General features: G+C 44.7%; 1 protein-coding gene across 2 annotated transcripts in view; it reads right to left on the reverse strand.

Annotated features, from left to right (window-relative positions):
• The window catches only part of CTNNA2 (catenin alpha 2), a 1,647,901-nt gene that overhangs the window by 419,313 nt on the left and 1,207,010 nt on the right, over positions 1-21,578 (reverse strand). For both annotated transcript variants that reach the window (XM_075261702.1, XM_075261694.1), the window contains exon 8: positions 14,210-14,290. In XM_075261702.1, the coding sequence (XP_075117803.1) occupies positions 14,210-14,290 (81 nt within the window). The remainder of the gene's footprint in view (positions 1-14,209; positions 14,291-21,578) is intronic.

Raw genomic sequence — 21,578 nt, forward strand, 5'->3', positions numbered from 1 at the left:
TGTATAATTGTGTACTACGCGGACTTATACAACTCAGGTTAGCATCATTTTTAAGCAATTTAAGCAGCGCAGGCTTCAGAAACATCTACTCATAGCGGATACCTCACATGAACTGCCATTTTGGTGAAGCTCTGACCGTGTCAAAATCGATGACATCCTTTTGCTTGCCTGTACACTTAGGCTCCGTTCCCATGGAGTAACACGCCGCTCATTTTGACACGTAAACATGTGAGTGAGGCACTTCAAAACAGATCCCATTGACTTCAATGGGTGTCGGCTTACGCGCGCTACCCATTGAACTCAATGGGAGGCTTTTTTACCTATTGCTTTCAATGTGATACGTGCGTATCGGATGGATTGTTACTGATTTCTGGGGAGAATTTCATGTTAATAGCAACTTTAGAAGTATATTTAATTTGACAATTGGTTACGAGTTCAATAAATATTTCACCCACTGCATATATATATATATATATATATATATATATATATATATATATATATTAGCTATAACCCGCAACTTTGTCTGCTGTCCCCTCACCCTTGCGCGAACCACCCGCAGCGCTACCCGTGGCCCCCCACGGCCCTTTCCTTGTGGCCGGCACGGGCCCCTCCCACAGCATCGTTGGCCGGGACCCCACGGCCCCGCTGCTGCACCTCCGGCCCTCCGTTTTCCCCCCACCCGCGCCCCCGGCTCTCCTCTCACCCCCTTTAGAGATTACAGTCACCTCCTACATGTACCCCCTCCCCCCTTTCCATATGTGCAATCTGCCCCCCCCCCTATTTATCTTCTGCCCTTTGTTGCCAAACCTGCACCCCTGCCCCCTTCTGTAACCCGTAGCACCAACACCCCCCCTTCCCTCTCCTCCCTTAAGCATCCCGCCGATCCCTGTTCCTACAGCACCCACCATTTACCTGCTGGGGAGGTGTGTGTCTTGTGGCCGCAGCTTTAGCGAGCATGTGTGGTCCTTTCCGTGCTGTGTGTGTTCCCGGCCGCACAGTTCGCTGGTAGGTGCGGGTGGGCTTGTTCGGGCTGGATGCGCTGCTGCATGCTACGCCGGCCTGAGGCAATGTGTGGCCGGCCGGCATGTCAGCGGCGTTCGGAGCGATGCGAGCAACCGCCATGTTTAGCATCGGGTTCCCACGCGCTGGCCACGCCCACAATTCAGCGGCAACCTATAGGCCGCTATTCTGGCTCCCTATGCTGCCCACACACCGGCATGCACCAATAGCAGCTGTGTATAAGTCTCTGTGGTGACGTCATGCCCGGGCCGACAGCGGAGCAGGAGACAACTGTGGAGGATCGCGGTGGCATTTTGGGGTGAGTGAGACACTTTTAAAGTAGCCTATTACCCCTTCCTGGCCAATATGTAGGTGTGTGCGAAATTTCGAGGAGATATATTGAGCCGTTCGGGTGTGATTGAGGAACAAACATCCAAACACGCAAACCCACAAACATCCAAACTTTTCACATTTATAATATTAATAGGATATATACTGTAATTTTTTAAACCTTTTATTGGACCCTGACATCATTAAATCACTTATATCCTACACTTCAATGCTACGGTATTGCAGTCTATGGTGAAATCCGTATATTGCCGCAGGCAGGTAATATTCCTATGGCAGCCATAACTTCTACTACGATCTCCCCCTAGAAGTGCCATTCCATTGCTTAGAATGAAAGTGAAAGATGCCATGGTCGCATTTGAATAAGCCTACATTCACATGAACACCCTCATTGACCGGGTGACGGATGTCTTTTTAATGGCTGTCACACGGCGGCATTAAAATCTATGTATGTGAACGGGAGCTATTCACATGACCGATTCTTTTCAAAAACACAGTTCATGTTCTAGTTTTGTCAAATGTATGATGGATCGGCGTACAAGTCAGCCCCGAATAAGGCCGTCACTGTTACAATACGGAGGTAATTTTAGGGCTTTTAATTCACCATTTTCAGGAGTCACGTAGATAGAGATTACACATTCAATAACTCGTTTCCTTTTGACAGTTGCAATAAACTTTTTCGTTTTTTCCTCTGTGTATTGTGTTCTCAAGGTCTTCTGCCACTGCCTCGTATAACGGGCACTGAAACAGCACGAGTCGGCCCGTGTTATAAGGTCTGAAGCCATTGGCAATGCTCTCGGCTTTCAGATGTTACTGTGTACACCAAACCGGTATGCTATTGGCAGACATAGCAATATTTTAGCTTGCAGTAAGAGACACGCGAAGACAGCTGGAGGCTCTGCTCCAGGCGATCGCCAGCCAAGCAGGGTCACCAGAAACCAGGGGAAGACAGATGCACATTGATAGCACAATCGATAGTGACATGAGTTTGTATTGACACGCTCATGCGTTAAGAAACTGTTATTATAAACAGCCGCGGCCAGGAATTATATCTCAAATGATCGTTCTTAGCGGTTTGTTCTGTCGATATGGATCTCCGTGAATCCATTATAAATCTCAATGGTGGGGAGAAAAAAAATGAAGGTTTGAGTCTTAGGTGAAAAAAAATGGAAAGAGAATTATTATGTTAAAAAAAAACCTATCTACAGTGTTTTCTGTACCATAGAAAACTTTTTGCACTGTATTAACCCTGTGTGTTGGTACCATTGAAGTCTAATCTTGCGTATTCACAAACCCAGGGTGTTAGGACTGTGCAGCAGATGCGGTCATGATATTAGGGTCGCAGCCTGTTTCACTCTTTTGGCTCAGTCCAGCATGCATGGGGTTAATCTCCTTGCAATGTGGTTGGTCTGATGACTGGCACTGATGTCAGCCTATCGGCACCTGGCTTGAGCACCTGGGCTGGCTGATCGGTCCCATCTTCCCTCCATTTAAGGAGGCTGGTTTGGACGCCTGGGCTCTAGCCTCAAACCTCAATTGTGTGCACATCAGTGCAAACTATAGTTGGCAGAGTACTGCCTTAGTTTTTCAGGTAGGGAGAATTCCCTTTATGGGTTAAAATTGTGGGTATCCCTTTCCCTAGTCAGATTTGTGGAAATCTCCGACCTAGCTAGTCTGCTACCTGTGGTACTACAACTGCAGGAGGCTGTGGTGTGGGTGCGGCCCAGTAAGCTACTGGGAGCACAAGGTCTTGGTTTGTGTTAGTCTTGCAGTGCAGTAACTGCAAGACTTTATAATTCATTTTAAGCGGCTGCTTTGTGCTGCAGTGGCAGCTGCCCTATGAGGTAACAGGGAGCAATCAGTTAATGGTGTAGCCCGGCAGTGAAGTTAACTGTCGGGCTTTGTTCACACCAGTGTGCCCTGCGGTTCAGAGCCCAGTGGGTTCCGCAGGATATTATTATTATTATTATTATTATTATTATTATTATTATTTATTTATTTTTTTAATTTATCCTGCCAATAATAACACATGGTCCCACTGGCAACTGCGGATGGGCAAACCTCGCGAGATTCGTATTGATGGTTATATGTGAGGTCCGGTCCTACAGTTTGTGTATCCTTAGACCCCAGTGTATAAAATGTGGAGGCCCAGGGGAAGGAGTAAACAAACAGTTATACTCAACTTGCCTCCCCGGTGTCCTCCTCGGGCCTCTTCTGGATGTCATGCACTCTGGAGTCCATCACAGGCCTACACAGTCATGTGGGGCTAACTGATGTCATGCTGATGGATGCTGTGACTGGGCCCAGAAAGTAAGAGGGGCCCACGTCACTCTCAATGCACTGATTTAGCTACTTTGATCTCCTTCGATGATCAGCAGTCTTTATGTAAATTTATTTTAAAAAATATACTTATCTGTCCCCATTGCTCCATTGTCCACCAATGGGGCAAGCTTATTAGAAGCCCTGAGGCTCACGTGACCACTGAGACCAATCAGAGGCCTCGGCAGTCACTGGAGATGGACTGATGACGTCACTCACATATTCCTCAGTGGTCACATGAGCCTTCGGGCTTCCAGCAATGTGACTCCAGCACAAGATGGCAAGCCCACTGATGATGGACAATGGAGCACCAGGGACAAGTTAGTATGATTTTTTAATTTTTATTTTTCTCCTTCACACGCTGCCTCACAGGTTGCTCAAATTCCTGGACAATCCCTTTAAAATATATGTAAAATGTGAAGCTACGCTAAGATCCTAATATAATCTTAGATTCCATACTACTGTATTCTTTCTGCCTTGGTACAATTAGGCCAGTTATGAAGGTAAGTGAGTAAGTTCTTAGTACATACACATTGTAACAAACTGTCAGCAGTGGAGGTATAAAGTCTATAAACTTTTTCAGTCTTTGAAAGTAAGGGTGCATTCACACTGAGTAAACGCTAGCTTATTCTGAACGTAAAACACGTTCAGAATAAGCGGCGTCTAAAGCAGCTCCATTCATTTCTATGGGAGCGGGGATACGAGCGTTCCCCATAGAAATGAATGGGCTGCTTCTTTCACTCCGTGCAGTCCCATTGAAGTGAATGGGGAGTGCCGGCGTGTACGCTCCGGCATGAGCAGAGCTTGCCGTATACGTCGGCACTCCCCATTCACTTCAATGGGACTGCACGGAGTGAAAGAAGCAGCCCATTCATTTCTATGGGGAGCGCTCGTATCCCGGCTCCCATAGAAATGAATGGAGCTGCTTTAGACGCCGCTTATTCTGAACGTGTTTTACGTTCAGAATAAGCTAGCGTTTACTCAGTGTGAATGCACCCTAAACAAGAATGTTCCTATTCACTGATCCTGAAAATGAAAATGAAGGAAAATTGAATCACAAAGTACACATGTAGGAATTGCTAATGTAGCGTGCAGCTCCGATAGCAAATCTACAGTATTAGAATGGCATAGCTATGTTAATAGCATGTCATGCTTTCTGACAGGTTAGCTGTTTGTGCACATTAGAAAGTTTCATTATACAGTACACTGAGTTGGTTTTATTTACATAAAAATACAGAGCCTCTTAACCCCTTCCTGCATTTTCATGTACTTGAGTGTCAGTGAATGTGCGTAATTAGTCCATCCCCACATACATGTACATGATGGTTTTCGAGCGATCAACACAGGAGCCCCAAAGTAAATGACATTCAGGCTCCCACTGAAACAGCGGGGACAGTGGTAACACCATTCCTGGCTGTTTAACTCTTAAGATGCCAATTTCAATAGCAGCCATGACATCTTAGGTGTCAGGGTAACTGGTGTCAGGTAAAATTCTAGAGCCGTTAATTCCTTTACTATGTTTCCAATAGTTGTCGAAACAATATCCTTATAGTTGATGTAATTTCCTGAGCTGCAGCTAAGGCTGTGCTACACTGACTTCCTGCTCTACACTCACTTCCTGCACTACACTGACTTCCTGCACTACACTCACTTCCTGCTCTACACTGACTTCCTGCACTACACTCACTTCCTGCACTACACTAATTTCCTGCACTACAGTCACTTCCTGCTCTACACTGACGTCCTGCTCTACTCTGACTTCCTGTACTACCCTGTCTTCCTGCTGTACACTGACTTCCTGCTCTACCCTGTCTTCATGCTCTACACTGACTTTCTGCTCTACCCTGACTTCCTGCACTACACTGACTTCCTGCACTACACTGACTTCCTGCTCTACCCTGTCTTCCTGCTCTACCCTCACTTCCTGCACTACACTCACTTCCTGCTCTACACTCACTTCCTGCTCTACCCTGTCTTCCTGCTCTACACTCACTTCCTGCTCTACCCTGTCTTCCTGCACTACACTGACTTTCTGCTCTACCCTGTCTTCCTGCTCTACATTGACTTCCTGCACTACACTCACTTCCTGCTCTACACTCACTTCCTGCTCTACCCTGTCTTCCTGCTCTACACTCACTTCCTGCTCTACCCTGTCTTCCTGCTCTACACTGACTTCCTGCTCTACCCTGTCTTCCTGCTCTACCCTGTCTTCCTGCTCTACACTGACTTCCTGCACTACACTCACTTCCTGCTCTACACTCACTTCCTGCTCTACACTCACTTCCTGCTCTGACCGCCTTCTGAATTTGGTATACAGACAATTGCAAAGACCTCTTTCCCCTCTTAAGATTATTCTAACTTTTTTCTGGTCCCAATGAAGAAAGAAGCATAAGGTAAGAATAAGGTAAGCATACAGTTTAATACCTAAGGAGTATTTGGAGTGATTACAGAAGGTGGGCAGGCAGAACAGGAAGTCTATGACGTATAGCTTCACCCAATGCTTACAGCACCAGAAGTGATGTCAGAGGGGGGGGGGGGGGCTTTATTTTCAAAGGATCTAATGTACAACCCATTAACATGAATCCATTTTGTCAGAACTTGTGGTATTAATGGGATACCCCCATCCATGGAATTGGAAATGACTGACTAATTGTGGAGGTCTAAACATTGGGACTTTCACTGCTTCCTGTTCCCCATATGAATTCATCTCTATGGGACAACCAATGAAAAGCTGAGTATATGGAATTGAACGTGAATGATTTGCCAGTCCATTCCGATGAGCCATACAGGATTCCCATTGTCTTGATCAGTGGGGAATCCCAACAGATGAGCCCCACCATTCAAACAGGTAGCCATTTTCTTTTTATGGATAGCTCTGGGGGCCTTACCTCCACCATGATTCTTTTTTGTTGAACTAGGCTTGTTCCTACCCTGAATCATGTGATTGAAAGCGGCATTTGGCCAGCTGGTGGTTCTAAACACACGACCTAGGGTCGGAAACCAGTCCAGAGACCATTGACTTTTCATTGGTTTTTGGTGTCTTCTGTGATAAGATATTACACTGCTACAGAGATTCGAGTTATCCCTGCTACATCTGTAAGTGCTGAAACTCTCCCTTGAGGTCTGTTTTAAGGACCTTGGCCAACTTGTATTTGAGAGGCCATAGGGAAACTTGATCTGTTAAGGATCTTAGTCGCTCAATTTCACAAATTTCAAAGACTTCACTTTACAGTTATAGGCCTTTGATTTTCTATGCGTTTCATGCTGTTGTATACATTGTATATATACATGATGCTTACACCCCTCTAAAAAGACATCTCGTACTCAAGATATCAAAGAACATGAAACCCTCTAGATCTCAACCCGGCCCTGTTATCTAGTTCTTTCCTACTGCATTGATCCTCCACAGTTTACTGTCAATCACTTATCTGTAGACATATCCGCGTTCTTCTTCTCTACTGCAAACATCTTCCTAACGCTGGCATGAATAAAGTATGATGTTTGTAGATGAAGGAGGTGCAGCCAACCCTGGTGGCCGCTCATGTGCTAAAAAGCTGCAATATCCCAGCAGGTTGTAGATTTTCTTCAGCTCAGATTATCCAAACACACACATTAACAGAGAGAAAACAGACACCTCAGTCCCCAGAGACGGAAACGGACACGTTACAAGATATCAGAGCCCGGATAACTTTTCACTCTCAAGTGTTAATGGACAAAATCTGTTCTTTAGCTTAGTCTGCACCATTCTCTGAAGGTTGTAGAGTTACACTTTGATATTTATGCGCTTCTATGTAACTGTTTGACTGACACAGAGAACTTTCCTGCCCTGAAGGCACAATCTGTCACCACGTCCAGGACTGTTCTCACGGAAGATTTCAGCCAAGCTTTGGCTTATATCATTTGAAGGGAAAAACAGATAAATGTGTGTGTATAATAAGATGATCGTAAGGTCCAATGGTACCGAAGGTCCAACGATAGATGTGCTCGAAGAAGGAGGAACGGATATGGAGCAAAGACAACAAGGATGGTGGAAAGTAAAATGTTTAGTGAGAAGAAGTTCTAAGAAGATGTCGAAGAGTGAATCAGAAGAGAAGCGGGAGGAAGAGAAGAATAAATGATGGGAAGAAAGAAAGAAGCGGAGGAGAAGGGTGAGAATGGAAGAACTGGAGAAAGAGATGGGGGGAAATGGATGACAAAGACGATGGGGAGAATAGAAATGGAAGACGAGGAAGACAAGAGAGACAATGATGATAAGGAAGATGAGGTCAAAGAGGATTATAAGTAGAGATGAGTGAGTAGTGTTCGATCGAGTAGGTGTTCGATCGAATACTACGGTATTTGAGATACTCGTACTTGATCGAACACTATTAGCTGTTCGAAGTTTAAGGTTCGATGCAGAACCAGCGTTGATTGGCAGAATGCTATACATTCTGCCAATCAACGCTGGTTCTTCTCTTACCTTTAGAAGTCTTCTCCATGCAGCGTCCCCGCGGCGTCTTCCAGCTGGAATTCACTCTGCCTAGGCATCCGGCCTAGGCAGAGCCAACTGCACATGCGCGGGTGGTTTGGCATCCATTAGAGTGGTTTACAAAAACAGACCTTGTTTTTACTGTTACAAAGTAATGGTTGACTGTGCAGAAGCTTCCCTGTATGTCTATTTTTGTGACTACTTTTAGAATTTAGTAGACAATTCTAGAGTATTTTGTCTTGTCTTTAATGTGCCATTCCTCCATTATTCTTCGCTGAAATACATCGAAAACCATGTCTTACCACTTCGGCATGTCTTAAAACCTCTGACGCTGGTCAATCAGTACTGGCAGTGTTAGCTGGGCTACACCCCTTTGATTCGGAGAATCTGGTAACACCTAGTTGACTATTTATACATTTGTAAGACGATTAAAGGGGTTCTCCCATCTCAGTCTTTCACCATTTGCCTGCAGAGTCTGCTTCTCACTTCCTGTATTTTGTCTCCTCCACCCCTCCTGCTGAACAAGACACACAATCCTTCTGCAAATCAGATAATATGCAAATGCTTGTACAGAATGGACTCAGTGTTATCTGTGTGTTTACATAGAGATAACAGACTGGGCTTTATCAGCAAGCTGTAAATAGCTTAATGGATTGTCCTGCCAGCACTAAATGACATCACTTGTCCTATCTCCCAGGTCTGTGGTTATAACAATGGAAGGAATAAGGTCACAATGCAGGCAAAGAAAGCAGAATTTCTAAAGCAATATATTTAGAAAAAGTTTTCAATTTACATAAGCTACCAGTATAGATAGGATCCTTGAGATGGGAAAACTCCTTTAAAAAGGAACGGTACAAGACAGACCGGAACGGTAAGGAACGGTAAGGAACGTTCCAAAAGGATCGATACAAGACAGACCAGTAAGAAAGAATTCTTCACAATTGTAACTTTGTATAGATTCCGTGTACAAAAACTCCGCAGTGGTGACCGGTGCTCTTTAAGCCCAATGAAATCCATTTTTAACTCGTCACAATCTCATATAGTCCCTCTAATTTTCGACAAACGCATCACAGTCGAAATATCGACCTTTCCATGAGTCTAACACCGAACCTCTCAGGATATTAGGTCTGTAAGATGAGCGCTATACAGTTCAATAGAGAGATGGTAAAACATACAGATATAAAGGTAACTGGAAGAAAATGAGGATCAGATTCCATTGAATTATTTGATTTACTTTCACCATTTTCAACTTTTTTCACCCAGTGGTGAAGAGATTGGAAAGTTCAGATGTGTCAGCCCTCGGAATATGTTCTATAGCCTCTGAAGTCAGAGACAAATTAATATCACGCTGTGAAGAACATTTCTTTGGTTCTGGCGCAAAATACATTACTGAATAAATTTCTGAAACTGCTAGCCAGCAGATGAATCGCTCACATTTTGCACAGTATCATTATGGTTTTTTTGAGAAATACTGTAATTTTTCAAGGAGAAAACTGAATGTGTTCAACATTTCTTTTCAAACAGCCACATCTAATAACTGAAAGATGCCGTATTTGTGTCCTAAGGTGGCGGGAACAGTGTATTGTCGCTTCCCATAGCATCTGGGCACACAGAGAAGTGCAAAATGGACTGTTCTACCGTGCGCAAAATGCTATTTGTCCTGTAGGATTAGTGTTTGGTGATCGGAGTCACGTATATGGCACAGTATTTGGAGTAAAGTTGGTGGAACTGATCAAACAGGTGGTATTCTTAAAGGGGTTGTTCAGTTTCAGACCAATATTGAGAGACAAACATTATTGTTTGCATAATGAAAAGTTGTGCAACTTTCCAGTGTATTTTCTGTGTCAATTCCTTCTGGTTTTCTACATTCTCTGCTTTCTGTTATTCACTCTGATTAATGCCAGTGGATATAAATCACTGCATGGTCATGTGATATATAATCCATGGTCATGTGATATACAGTCCATGGTCATGTGATATACAGTCCATGGTCATGTGATATACAGTCCATGTTCATGTGATATATAGTCCATGGGCATGTGATATACAGTGCATGGTCCTGAGATATACAGTCCATGTTCATGTGATATATAGTCCATGGGCATGTGATATACAGTGCATGGACATGTGATATACAGTCTACGTTCAAGTGATATATAGTTCATGTTCATGTGATATATAGTCCATGGTCAAGTAATATACAGTCCATGGTCATGTGACATACAGTCCATGACCATGGACTGTCTATCACATGACCATGGGCTAATTTGTATCCACTGGCAGTAAGCAGAATAAATGACAGCAAAAGGAGAACACTAGAACACTGTGAGGAATTGATACACAAAGTATGTTTAAAAAATTGTAAAAACATTTCATTATACAAATAATATTTGTCTTGTAATATTGATACCATATCATACAAAAGACACAAATGGTCCTAACAGACCCCATTGATTCATCATGGTATCTAATGTTTTGCTATAAAAACATAGAAAGAAGACAATACTTGTTTTTGTTCCGTGTTAGCCAGTATAACAATATATTGTGCAAATGATTCCATGAAATATGATTGACTCTGCCACAGATACTCCTGAAGGAAACTGTAATGGGAACACAACCTAACACTGGGTTCACATCTGCGTTGGAGTCTCTTTTAGTGACCGCTGAAGATTGGCAGAGACTGTACGGTGGACCAGACACTCGGCTGACCCCATTCTAGTCAATAGGGTCTGCCAGGCTTCATGTGTTACTGCTATTTTGGCAGTCCAGCTTACAGTCATTTGGGTCCCCCAATGGACCCAAACAATGGAAATCCCAGCGCTAGTGGGACCTGACATAAGCCTTAACTGTCTAGCTAAAGTCATACAACTACCAATTGCTTACTAGATGATATTTTTGCCAAGGAGTTTATAAGAAGCAAATATCTAATGGGGAAACTTCTGAGTACTAGCGATGCTTTTCTGTACCTTCCTGACATGACCTGTTCTGTAGATAATATTCTGTGCTAGGCGGCCATATGTGCATCAGCAAACATTATGTGTAGCCTAAATTAAAGCGGGGCCGATAATGATACGCTAAGGAAATGATGGCAGACTTGGGAGAATAAATCATCCGTAGTCAACCACTCTCCATTTCCTGTGAAGAACGTAAGTGGACCATAAAATCCAATGTCATCTCAGTAAACATTTAGCAAAATTTCACTTGATCTGAGACAACAAAAACCAGACTCAAAAACTGGAGCTAAAAACCCTTATTGGCCGATCCAGCCGTAAAATCAAATTTATCAGCCAGAAGAATGACTTCAGTTTTACTTAATAGGACTCTCCGTCTCCAGCGTAAATTGCTGAATCTTTGCAGATCTCGCTGGCTTTTATCAACTTAATGTAAACATTCCAAATAGAATTTTATTATTTTATTTTTTATTGTGTTTTTTTTTTATTTTTTTTATGCAATATTCAGCTGTTTTTCCGAACGGCTTCTTTGTAAGCCCTTTAAATGATATGGCAAATAATAAAAGAATAAGCCGTAAAATAGGAATAAAAATTATGTTCAGATCTTGAAACAACAAAAAAACAAGCCAAGGCTGAACATTTTTTTTTTGCTTCTCTCTTGCTTAATACCCCATTGTGAAGGATATAAAGAGCACTTGTTATATAGCGGAGCACAAATGGCGCCTCAATAGATGGATATTCTGTACATAAAATAAGCAGAAACCATATGGAATTGTTACATAGTATACATTTAATTTTTAGCCTAATGCAGATGTGACCCTAGCCTAATGCAGATGTGACCTAGCCTAAATATTCAGAAGATATTATTTGCTCTCAGTGGGGTTTAGACTGGACTAACTATAGCAGGACTATGACTAGTTAGACAAGAAATTGAATTGAGAGTTTTCTCAAAATTTTTTATGTTCTGGTCTGTGGACATTGTGCTTGACGTGTTACGGCTCTTGCTCATGGAAAAAGCGCAATTGGCACTCAAAAGGGTAAACTAGCACTTTTGTTGGTACTTGTTTGGGTCAGCTGAGGCTAGTACTTACAGGGGCAATGTGATATTCATGGTATTTTGTGCAATTTCAAGTAGCCCACAGGTATAAGATAACCAGGAATACTCAAGGACATTGTAATATAAGGGTAGGAAACATAGAGACCGTGGGCACATTATTTTTCCCCTTTTGGACTCAGGCCGGATTCACATCTGCGTTCTGTATTCATAGTTACTAGAGATGAGCGAGCACTAAAATGTCCGAGGTTCGAAATCCGATTCGAACAGCCGCACACTGTTCAACTGTTCGAACGGATTTCGAACCCCATTATAATCTATGGGGGGAAATGCTCGTTTCAGGGGTACGCAAAATTCGATAAAATTATACTTACCAAGTCCACGAGTGACGGTCGGGCTGGATTCTCCTTGAAGTCTTCTCCCGGCGCAGCGCCCCCGTGGCGTCTTCCGGCTGGAACTCACTTTGCCTAGGCATCGGGGCCTAGGCAGAGCCAACTGCGCATGCGTGGGCATGCCCGCGCATGTGCAGTAGGCTCTGCCTAGGCCGGATGCCTAGGCAGAGTGAATTCCAGCCGGAAGACGCTGCGGGGACGCTGCATGGAGAAGACTTCTAAAGGTAGGAGAAGAACCAGTGTTGATTGGCAATGTATAGCATTCTGCCAATCAACGCTGGTTCTGCATCGAACCTTAAACTTCGAACAGCTAGTAGTGTTCGATCAAGTACGAGTATTTTGAAAATCGTAGTATTTGATCAAACACTACTCACTCATCTCTAATAGTTACATACTTACATAGTAGATGAGGTTAGATGAAGACATCAGTCCATCAAGTCCAACCTATAACCCTACAGTGTTGGGAATCTGCTTGGGGACCCCCCAAATGGAATACTGAACACATTGTGGTGAGCAATGAAAGCACATGGACCCCATAGACTATAATGGGGTTCGTATGTTTTCCACGGACTGTCCGCATGAGCCATGTGAAGAGGACAGTAGTTCATGTAGTACTTTTCTCTCCGCACGACTCGTGCGGACACCGTGTGGAAACACACGGACCCCATTATAGTCTAGGAGGTCCATGTGCTTTCATAAGCTCACCCCTTGTCAATGCGTTCGGTATTCCATTCGGGTGGGGGGTCCCCAAGGACTCCCCGAACGGAATACCAAAACGCAGATGTGAATCAGGGGTCAGTATTACAATTTTGCAACTGAAAGTCACAGTCACAACATCCCCTAAGTTGTAATTCCTCATTCACTCCACCATTAATGAAGGCGTCGTAGTGTGATACGGTAATCTTTGTCCGTGTGTTGAAGCCTAAGTAGGTCTTGTGACTCCACTGTTTTGGGGGACCTTGACTAGCATTGCTATTGGGGCTCTTTGTCTCATATCATTTTGGGCTCTATAAGGCAGGCACTTTCATGTTGTCTTTATGACTGCCACTTTTTTGGTTGTACTGTTGAGAAGACACTTATGGTTCCCTATGGTTGCACCATGAATCAATTCTATCTTAGTGTGGAAGGACCTTTTTTGCTTGAAAGTAGTTACAAGGCCTTAAATATGGGACTATCGTATGCAAGATATGTAGACATGGGAGGGAGGATGGATGGAACCAACTGTATATACATGGATCAAAGTAGTTTGTGGGTGGTGCTTGTTGCCAAATGATACGGGGGCCATTGCACTCAATGCCCCAATGCTTCCTAGGAAAAAGGTATGCAAATCAGCTCTTCTCCAAATTAAGGAAACCATATCTCTGGATAGTATGGTACCCTTAAAAGTCTTCTCTGCCAATGGCTGACCAAATAAATAACCTTAACTACAAATTATAGGCAAATCAGATTATCCTCCTAGTCTCTATGGTTTTCCTAAAATCCCCTGACAGTGGCTTACAGGGTAGTCGCCTATAGGTGGCACTAAGGAGACAGTTTTCTTCCTTCCGGTGGAGAGCTAACTTACATATCAGGGAGTACAGGAAGGTAATCCTCCATTTCCTTTATAATGAAAAAGTGCAGGAAACAATAGAACAACTTAACCAAAAGAAAACCGCAAAACGTGGATTGGACCTACCTGTCGGCGCAGGTCTCGTGTCTTTTTGGTCATTTTATCAATAGCGATGTTTAATGGATCTCCTTTTTCTTTTCTTCCAGTCTATGAGAAAGAAGCAAAGTTTAACTTTCAAAAATTTGACAAAAAATTGACCATGCCCCCCCCCCCAATTTTTTGTAAGACAACCTCATATACATTTACCAATAAGTGTAAGCAATATACATAGATGCATATATATATATATATATATATATATATATATATATATATATGCAAAACAGACATTTCCCCTCTTCTTCTAGAATGTTACAGACTCTTTGGTCAGTTGTAAAAACGACATAGTCAAGAGAACAGAAATGAGTTCATGGCTGACCGCCAGAAGTAATTTGGATTATTCTCCTATTTCTCTTTACGCAGGGAAATATATTTTTACCTCCTCTAATTACTAGAAGTATTAGATTCTATTACACAGAAAGGCTAACCTCACCAGGATTTTAAGGTTGGCTTTTTATTTCCATGACCTAGTTGTGTAGGTTGATGACTTCTTGAAGGTGATCTTTCGAACTAGTTTACAACTACGAATCAAGTTATGGCTCTCCATGGTCATTTTTCTACAGGTACTCCTAGGCGATAGATAGAAACAACTTGATTTAGCAATTGTTTAGGATCTTTGTTACCACCTTATACACTATAATTTTAGGTAGCAATATAATATTGGTGGGCATGTGTGTTACGTTCGTGTCTATGCCCAGACCCAAAATCTGGACTGCAGACTGCACCGCTAAAGGAAACAGGGGTGGGAGACTTTCCCTGACACTACGGCGGCTAGCTAAGCCCTGCCTGCGGGTTGTGGTCAGCTGTACCCAAGCTAGCCTTGGTCCCGACAACTCCTGGCTCTCAAATACGAAGGCCTAGTCGACAGATAGGGCGAGAGCTACAGAGAGTTAGGGACTGGGGATGCTAAGGTGGTCACCCCTGCAGAAATCAAGGTGCAGCTGCAGACAGAACAAACAGGATGGGATGTGCTGGACAACAGACACGCAGCACAACACAATATATAACAAGGAAATGAGGAGAGGGACAGTGGAGAGGTGAGGAAAGGGTTAATACAGGACTGGGGCAAAACAAACTGGAACCCAAACCTCACAAACAACCAGATAGTGCCAGGCAAACAGAACTGAAGGACAGGGCAGAGTAGAAGTGTGGAGGGACAAACCAGACTCACACACAAAGCAACACTCACACCACTTCCTAGTCAGTTGAAGTTCTATCAAACACACTCCTCCTCCCAGGGCCACAAATTCTAGGTTGTAACCACGAAAAACCAGCAACTGGGGAAGCCAGCCCTCTTCCTAATAAAGGCCCCAGGATAGTCTCATTGGATAATGATAATGGCCCACACCTGAGGCTCGATTCACAGAACCACAGGTATACCCAAAAGGCCGATACCAAATGCCCAAGCAGATGGCCCTACAGCAAGGACACCACCACAAGACCCCAGACCACCGGATCAAATCCCCAGCAGAAAAACACACAATTTTATACCAGATTTCAACGTGACCCTCTGGGACTAGTGTCTTTTAGTAGAGACCGGCCCTCCTCAGTGGTTTTCTTGTTCATTTCTCTTAGGCTCGGTTCATATCTGTGTTCGGTATTCCATTCAAGGAGTCCGCTTGGGGTCTATGGGGTCCGTGTAAATTCTTAGCTAACCGCTTTTTAGTGCATTTGGTATTCTGTTTGGAGAGTCCACTTGGGGTCCATGGTGTCCGTGTAACTTCTTAGCTAACCACTTTTTAGTACATTCGGTATTCTGTTCGGGGGTCCCCAGGTGGAGTCCCTGAATGAAATATCGAACGCAGATGTGAACCAGGCCTGAGACTACTTTCACATTTGCTCTGGGGTTTCCATTAGAGACTCGGTCACACTGTCCACCGAAAATCAACAGAGGACCTGGCTCCTGCCACCCATCCTGGCATGTATGTTTTCAAAAATATGGATCTATATCATGTAATAACTTTGGATCATTATTTCGGAGAACTTTGTATTGCGTTATTCTTCTATCATTCCATTTAGAAATTATTGAATACGTGTTACCATTCACTTTGTCAAAGGACTGTGTCCCTACTAAAGAAGGGTGAACCTCTAAAGATTTGCTTTATTTCAGGTCGGATGGTTTGGGTCAAAGATCAGTTTAGAGTCGAATGAGTTTGTCCCAAACTGGAAGTGAAAACCCAAATGGAGGTGTGGAAACATAATAAACAGTTATAGTCCACTTTCCTCACCTCTACTGGGCTCCATGATACATGGTGCTCCTTAGAGGTCCTCTTCTGGTAACATCGCCTAGGCCTCACTTCAGTAGTTACATGGATATTATGATACTATAATGCAAACATCATGGCATCGGCACACCCTTTGTGACCTCTGAGACTCAAGCAAAGGCCTCAGCGTTGACCCTTGGGCATGTGATATCCCAAGGAGGGTGTAAGGAAACACCGACCCAAGAGTATAATAGTTTCCCATCCAGATCACAGGTAATGAACCCCCCAAAGTTTCAAGTTTGGATCAAACTTTTTGAAAATTTGGGTGGAATTCAGTTTATTCCCAACCAATGTTCTCGTTTCTAGTCCCTACACAATGAGCGCTGATTATCCAAGCTCACATTGTGCACAACGAGCAAGACATCTGTGTACCATATCTTCATACGAGGAACGGAACAACGTAGAGGACTAAGAAGAGATGTTCCACAATCGTTATTTCAATGATTGACAAAAATAGACAATTTGGTAAGGCCAACAAGCTCTCCATAGAAGATGAAAGCCAAGTTGACCCACCTGATAGGAGAATGCACGACGGGACCTATAGTGTTTTCATCTCATGCCTTCGCAACAACAAAAACCTTCAATAGATGGCATGAAAAAGTGCTTCCCATTTACCAGCACAGGTAATAGAAGTGTATTTTGCCACATGAAAATAACATAAAGTGGCATTTTACGCCCCATCATCTCTTATGTGGAGGGGAACAAAAAAGATCTCGAAACACTCATCCCGCCTCGTACAATGGCTCTGTTATGCGTCCCTCTTTAAAGAGACATTGGAAACAGCTGTTAGAAAATCTTTTTGCTTATTCCATATATCGCTCTTAATGCGTGTGTCAGCATGTCGGAATCCGCCTCAATTAATAACACAATTTCCAGCAGGAAGAACGGCTTTGTTAAGCTCTTCTAGGTGGCGGCATTATTAACACGGTTTTTTTTCTAAAGAAGTTTTGTGTACTTTGCGAGAAAAGAAAACAGTAGGAGCAGAAAACAAAAAATATATAGAAAAAAATACCCAGACTATTGTAGAGGTATTGGGGACATCTCGAGGGGGCGTCATTATAAAACAAGATGAACTATGGGATAGATAAAACCAAAACATACAAAAATAAGCAAGATACCAGGGGAACTTTTATGCAAGAAAACAAAAAATACAACAACATAATATCCAGTTAGACAGTTTTTCTCTATTTTTTGCTCAAAACTAGAGATGAGCGAACACTAAAATGTTCGAGGTTCGAAATTCGATTCGAACAGCCGCTCAATGTTCGTGTGTTCGAATGGGTTTCGAACCCCATTATAGTCTATGGGGAACAGATACTCGTTAAGGGGGAAACCCAAATCCGTGTCTGGAGGGTCACCAAGTCCACTATGACACCCCAGGAAATGATGCCAACACCTCTGGAATGACACTGGGACAGCAGGGGAAGCATGTCTGGGGGCATCTAACACACCAAAGACCCTCTATTACCCCAACATCACAGCCTAACAACTACACACTTTACACACTCAATACCACATCTCTGACAGTAGGAAAACACCTTGAAACATGTGTATTTGGCACTTGAAGTGAGGAGAGCTTGTCACCAGCAGTGAATTTGGCCCTTGTAGTAAGTTGAGGTTGGCACCAACATTTGTTTTGAAAATCAGGGTGGATTGAGCCTCTAACCAGCAGAGTTTGGGCAAATTCATGGTGGAGGGAGCCTCTAAACACCCCAGTTTGGGCAAATTCATGGTGGAGGGAGCCTCTAAAAACCCCAGTTTGGACCAATTCATGGTGGAGGGAGCCTCTAAACAGCCAAGTTTGGACCAATTCATGGTGGAGGGAGCCTCTAAAAACCCCAGTTTGGACCAATTCATGGTGGAGGGAGCCTCTAACCAGCCCAGTTTGGGCAAATTCATGGTGGAGGGAGCCTCTAAACAGCCCAGTTTGGGCAAATTCATGGTGGAGGGAGCCTCTAACCAGCCCAGTTTGGACCAATTAATGGTGGAGGGAGCCGCTAAACAGGCCAGTTTGGACCAATTAATGGTGGAGGGAGCCTCTAAACAGCCAAGTTTGGACCAATTCATGGTGGAGGGAGCCTCTAAAAACCCCAGTTTGGACCAATTCATGGTGGAGGGAGCCTCTAACCAGCCCAGTTTGGGCAAATTCATGGTGGAGGGAGCCTCTAAACAGCCCAGTTTGGACCAATTCATGGTGGAGGGAGCCTCTAAAAAACCCAGTTTGGACCAATTCATGGTGGAGGGAGCCTCTAACCAGCCCAGTTTGGGCAAATTCATGGTGGAGGGAGCCTCTAAAAAACCCAGTTTGGACCAATTCATGGTGGAGGGAGCCTCTAACCAGCCCAGTTTGGGCAAATTCATGGTGGAGGGAGCCTCTAAACAGCCCAGTTTGGGCAAATTCATGGTGGAGGGAGCCTCTAACCAGCCCAGTTTGGACCAATTAATGGTGGAGGGAGCCTCTAACCAGCCCAGTTTGGGCAAATTCATGGTGGAGGGAGCCTCTAAACAGCCCAGTTTGGACCAATTCATGGTGGAGGGAGCCTCTAAAAAACCCAGTTTGGACCAATTCATGGTGGAGGGAGCCTCTAAACAGCCCAGTTTGGGCAAATTCATGGTGGAGGGAGCCTCTAACCAGCCCAGTTTGGACCAATTCATGGTGGAGGGAGCCTCTAACCAGCCCAGTTTGGACCAATTCATGGTGGAGGGAGCCTCTAAAAAACCCAGTTTGGACCAATTCATGGTGGAGGGAGCCTCTAAACAGCCCAGTTTGGGCAAATTCATGGTGGAGGGAGCCTCTAACCAGCCCAGTTTGGACCAATTAATGGTGGAGGGAGCCTCTAAACAGCCAAGTTTTGGGAAATTCATGGTGGAGGGAGCCTCTAACCAGCCCAGTTTGGACCAATTCATGGTGGAGGGAGCCTCTAAACAGCCCAGTTTGGGCAAATTCATGGTGGAGGGAGCCTCTAAAAAACCCAGTTTGGACCAATTCATGGTGGAGGGAGCCTCTAACCAGCCCAGTTTGGACCAATTAATGGTGGAGGGAGCCTCTAAACAGCCAAGTTTGGACCAATTCATGGTGGAGGGAGCCTCTAAAAACCCCAGTTTGGACCAATTCATGGTGGAGGGAGCCTCTAACCAGCCCAGTTTGGGCAAATTCATGGTGGAGGGAGCCTCTAACCAGCCCAGTTTGGACCAATTAATGGTGGAGGGAGCCTCTAAACAGCCAAGTTTTGGGAAATTCATGGTGGAGGGAGCCTCTAACCAGCCCAGTTTGGACCAATTCATGGTGGAGGGAGCCTCTAAACAGCCCAGTTTGGGCAAATTCATGGTGGAGGGAGCCTCTAAAAAACCCAGTTTGGACCAATTCATGGTGGAGGGAGCCTCTAACCAGCCCAGTTTGGACCAATTAATGGTGGAGGGAGCCTCTAAACAGCCAAGTTTGGACCAATTCATGGTGGAGGGAGCCTCTAAAAACCCCAGTTTGGACCAATTCATGGTGGAGGGAGCCTCTAACCAGCCCAGTTTGGGCAAATTCATGGTGGAGGGAGCCTCTAAACAGCCCAGTTTGGGCAAATTCATGGTGGAGGGAGCCTCTAACCAGCCCAGTTTGGACCAATTAATGGTGGAGGGAGCCGCTAAACAGCCCAGTTTGGACCAATTCATGGTGGAGGGAGCCTCTAAAAACCCCAGTTTGGACCAATTCATGGTGGAGGGAGCCTCTAAAAAACCCAGTTTGGACCAATTCATGGTGGAGGGAGCCTCTAACCAGCCCAGTTTGGACCAATTAATGGTGGAGGGAGCCTCTAAACAGCCAAGTTTGGACCAATTCATGGTGGAGGGAGCCTCTAAAAACCCCAGTTTGGACCAATTCATGGTGGAGGGAGCCTCTAACCAGCCCAGTTTGGGCAAATTCATGGTGGAGGGAGCCTCTAAACAGCCCAGTTTGGGCAAATTCATGGTGGAGGGAGCCTCTAAACAGCCCAGTTTGGGCAAATTCATGGTGGAGGGAGCCTCTAAAAACCCCAGTTTGGACCAATTCATGGTGGAGGGAGCCTCTAAAAACCCCAGTTTGGACCAATTCATGGTGGAGGGAGCCTCTAAAAACCCCAGTTTGGACCAATTCATGGTGGAGGGAGCCTCTAAAAAACCCAGTTTGGACCAATTCATGGTGGAGGGAGCCTCTAACCAGCCCAGTTTGGACCAATTCATGGTGGAGGGAGCCTCTAAAAACCCCAGTTTGGACCAATTCATGGTGGAGGGAGCCTCTAAACAGCCCAGTTTGGACCAATTCATGGTGGAGGGAGCCTCTAAAAACCCCAATTTGGACCAATTCATGGTGGAGGGAGCCTCTAACCAGCCCAGTTTGGACCAATTCATGGTGGAGGGAGCCTCTAACCAGCCCAGTTTGGGCAAATTCATGGTGGAGGGAGCCTCTAAAAACCCCAATTTGGACCAATTCATGGTGGAGGGAGCCTCTAAACAGCCCAGTTTTGGCAAATTCATGGTGAAGGGAGCCTCTAAAAACCCCAGTTTGGACCAATTCATGGTGGAGGGAGCCTCTAACCAGCCCAGTTTGGGCAAATTCATGGTGGAGGGAGCCTCTAACCAGCAGAGTTGTGGGAAAGCAGGGTGGAGGGAGCCTCTAACCAGCAGAGTTGGTGGAAATCAGGGTGGAGGGAGCCTCTAACCAGCAGAGTTGGGGGAAATCATGTTGGAGGGAGCCTAGTATTAGCAGAATTGTGCAACGCTTATGGTGGATGAGTATGAGGATGCGGAGGAATTGGAGAGGTTGAGTACAGACATGGAGTTTCATGTTGGGGTGCTTTACACAGGTGGGCACAAAAATGAAGGCTCTATCCAGTGGTGGTTCATTTTTATCAAAGTGAGCCGGTCGGCACTCTCAGCTGACAGACGGGTGCGCTTGTCAGTGATGATGCCACCGGCTGCACTGAACACCCTCTCAGATAGGACGCTGGCGGCAGGACAGGACAGCACCTCCAAGGCATATAGGGCAAGTTCAAGCCACAGGTCCAACTTCGACACCCAATACGTGTAGGGCGCAGAGGGGTCGG

This window comes from Leptodactylus fuscus, chromosome 1 (assembly GCF_031893055.1).
Source record: "Leptodactylus fuscus isolate aLepFus1 chromosome 1, aLepFus1.hap2, whole genome shotgun sequence".
NCBI lineage: Eukaryota > Metazoa > Chordata > Amphibia > Anura > Leptodactylidae > Leptodactylus > Leptodactylus fuscus.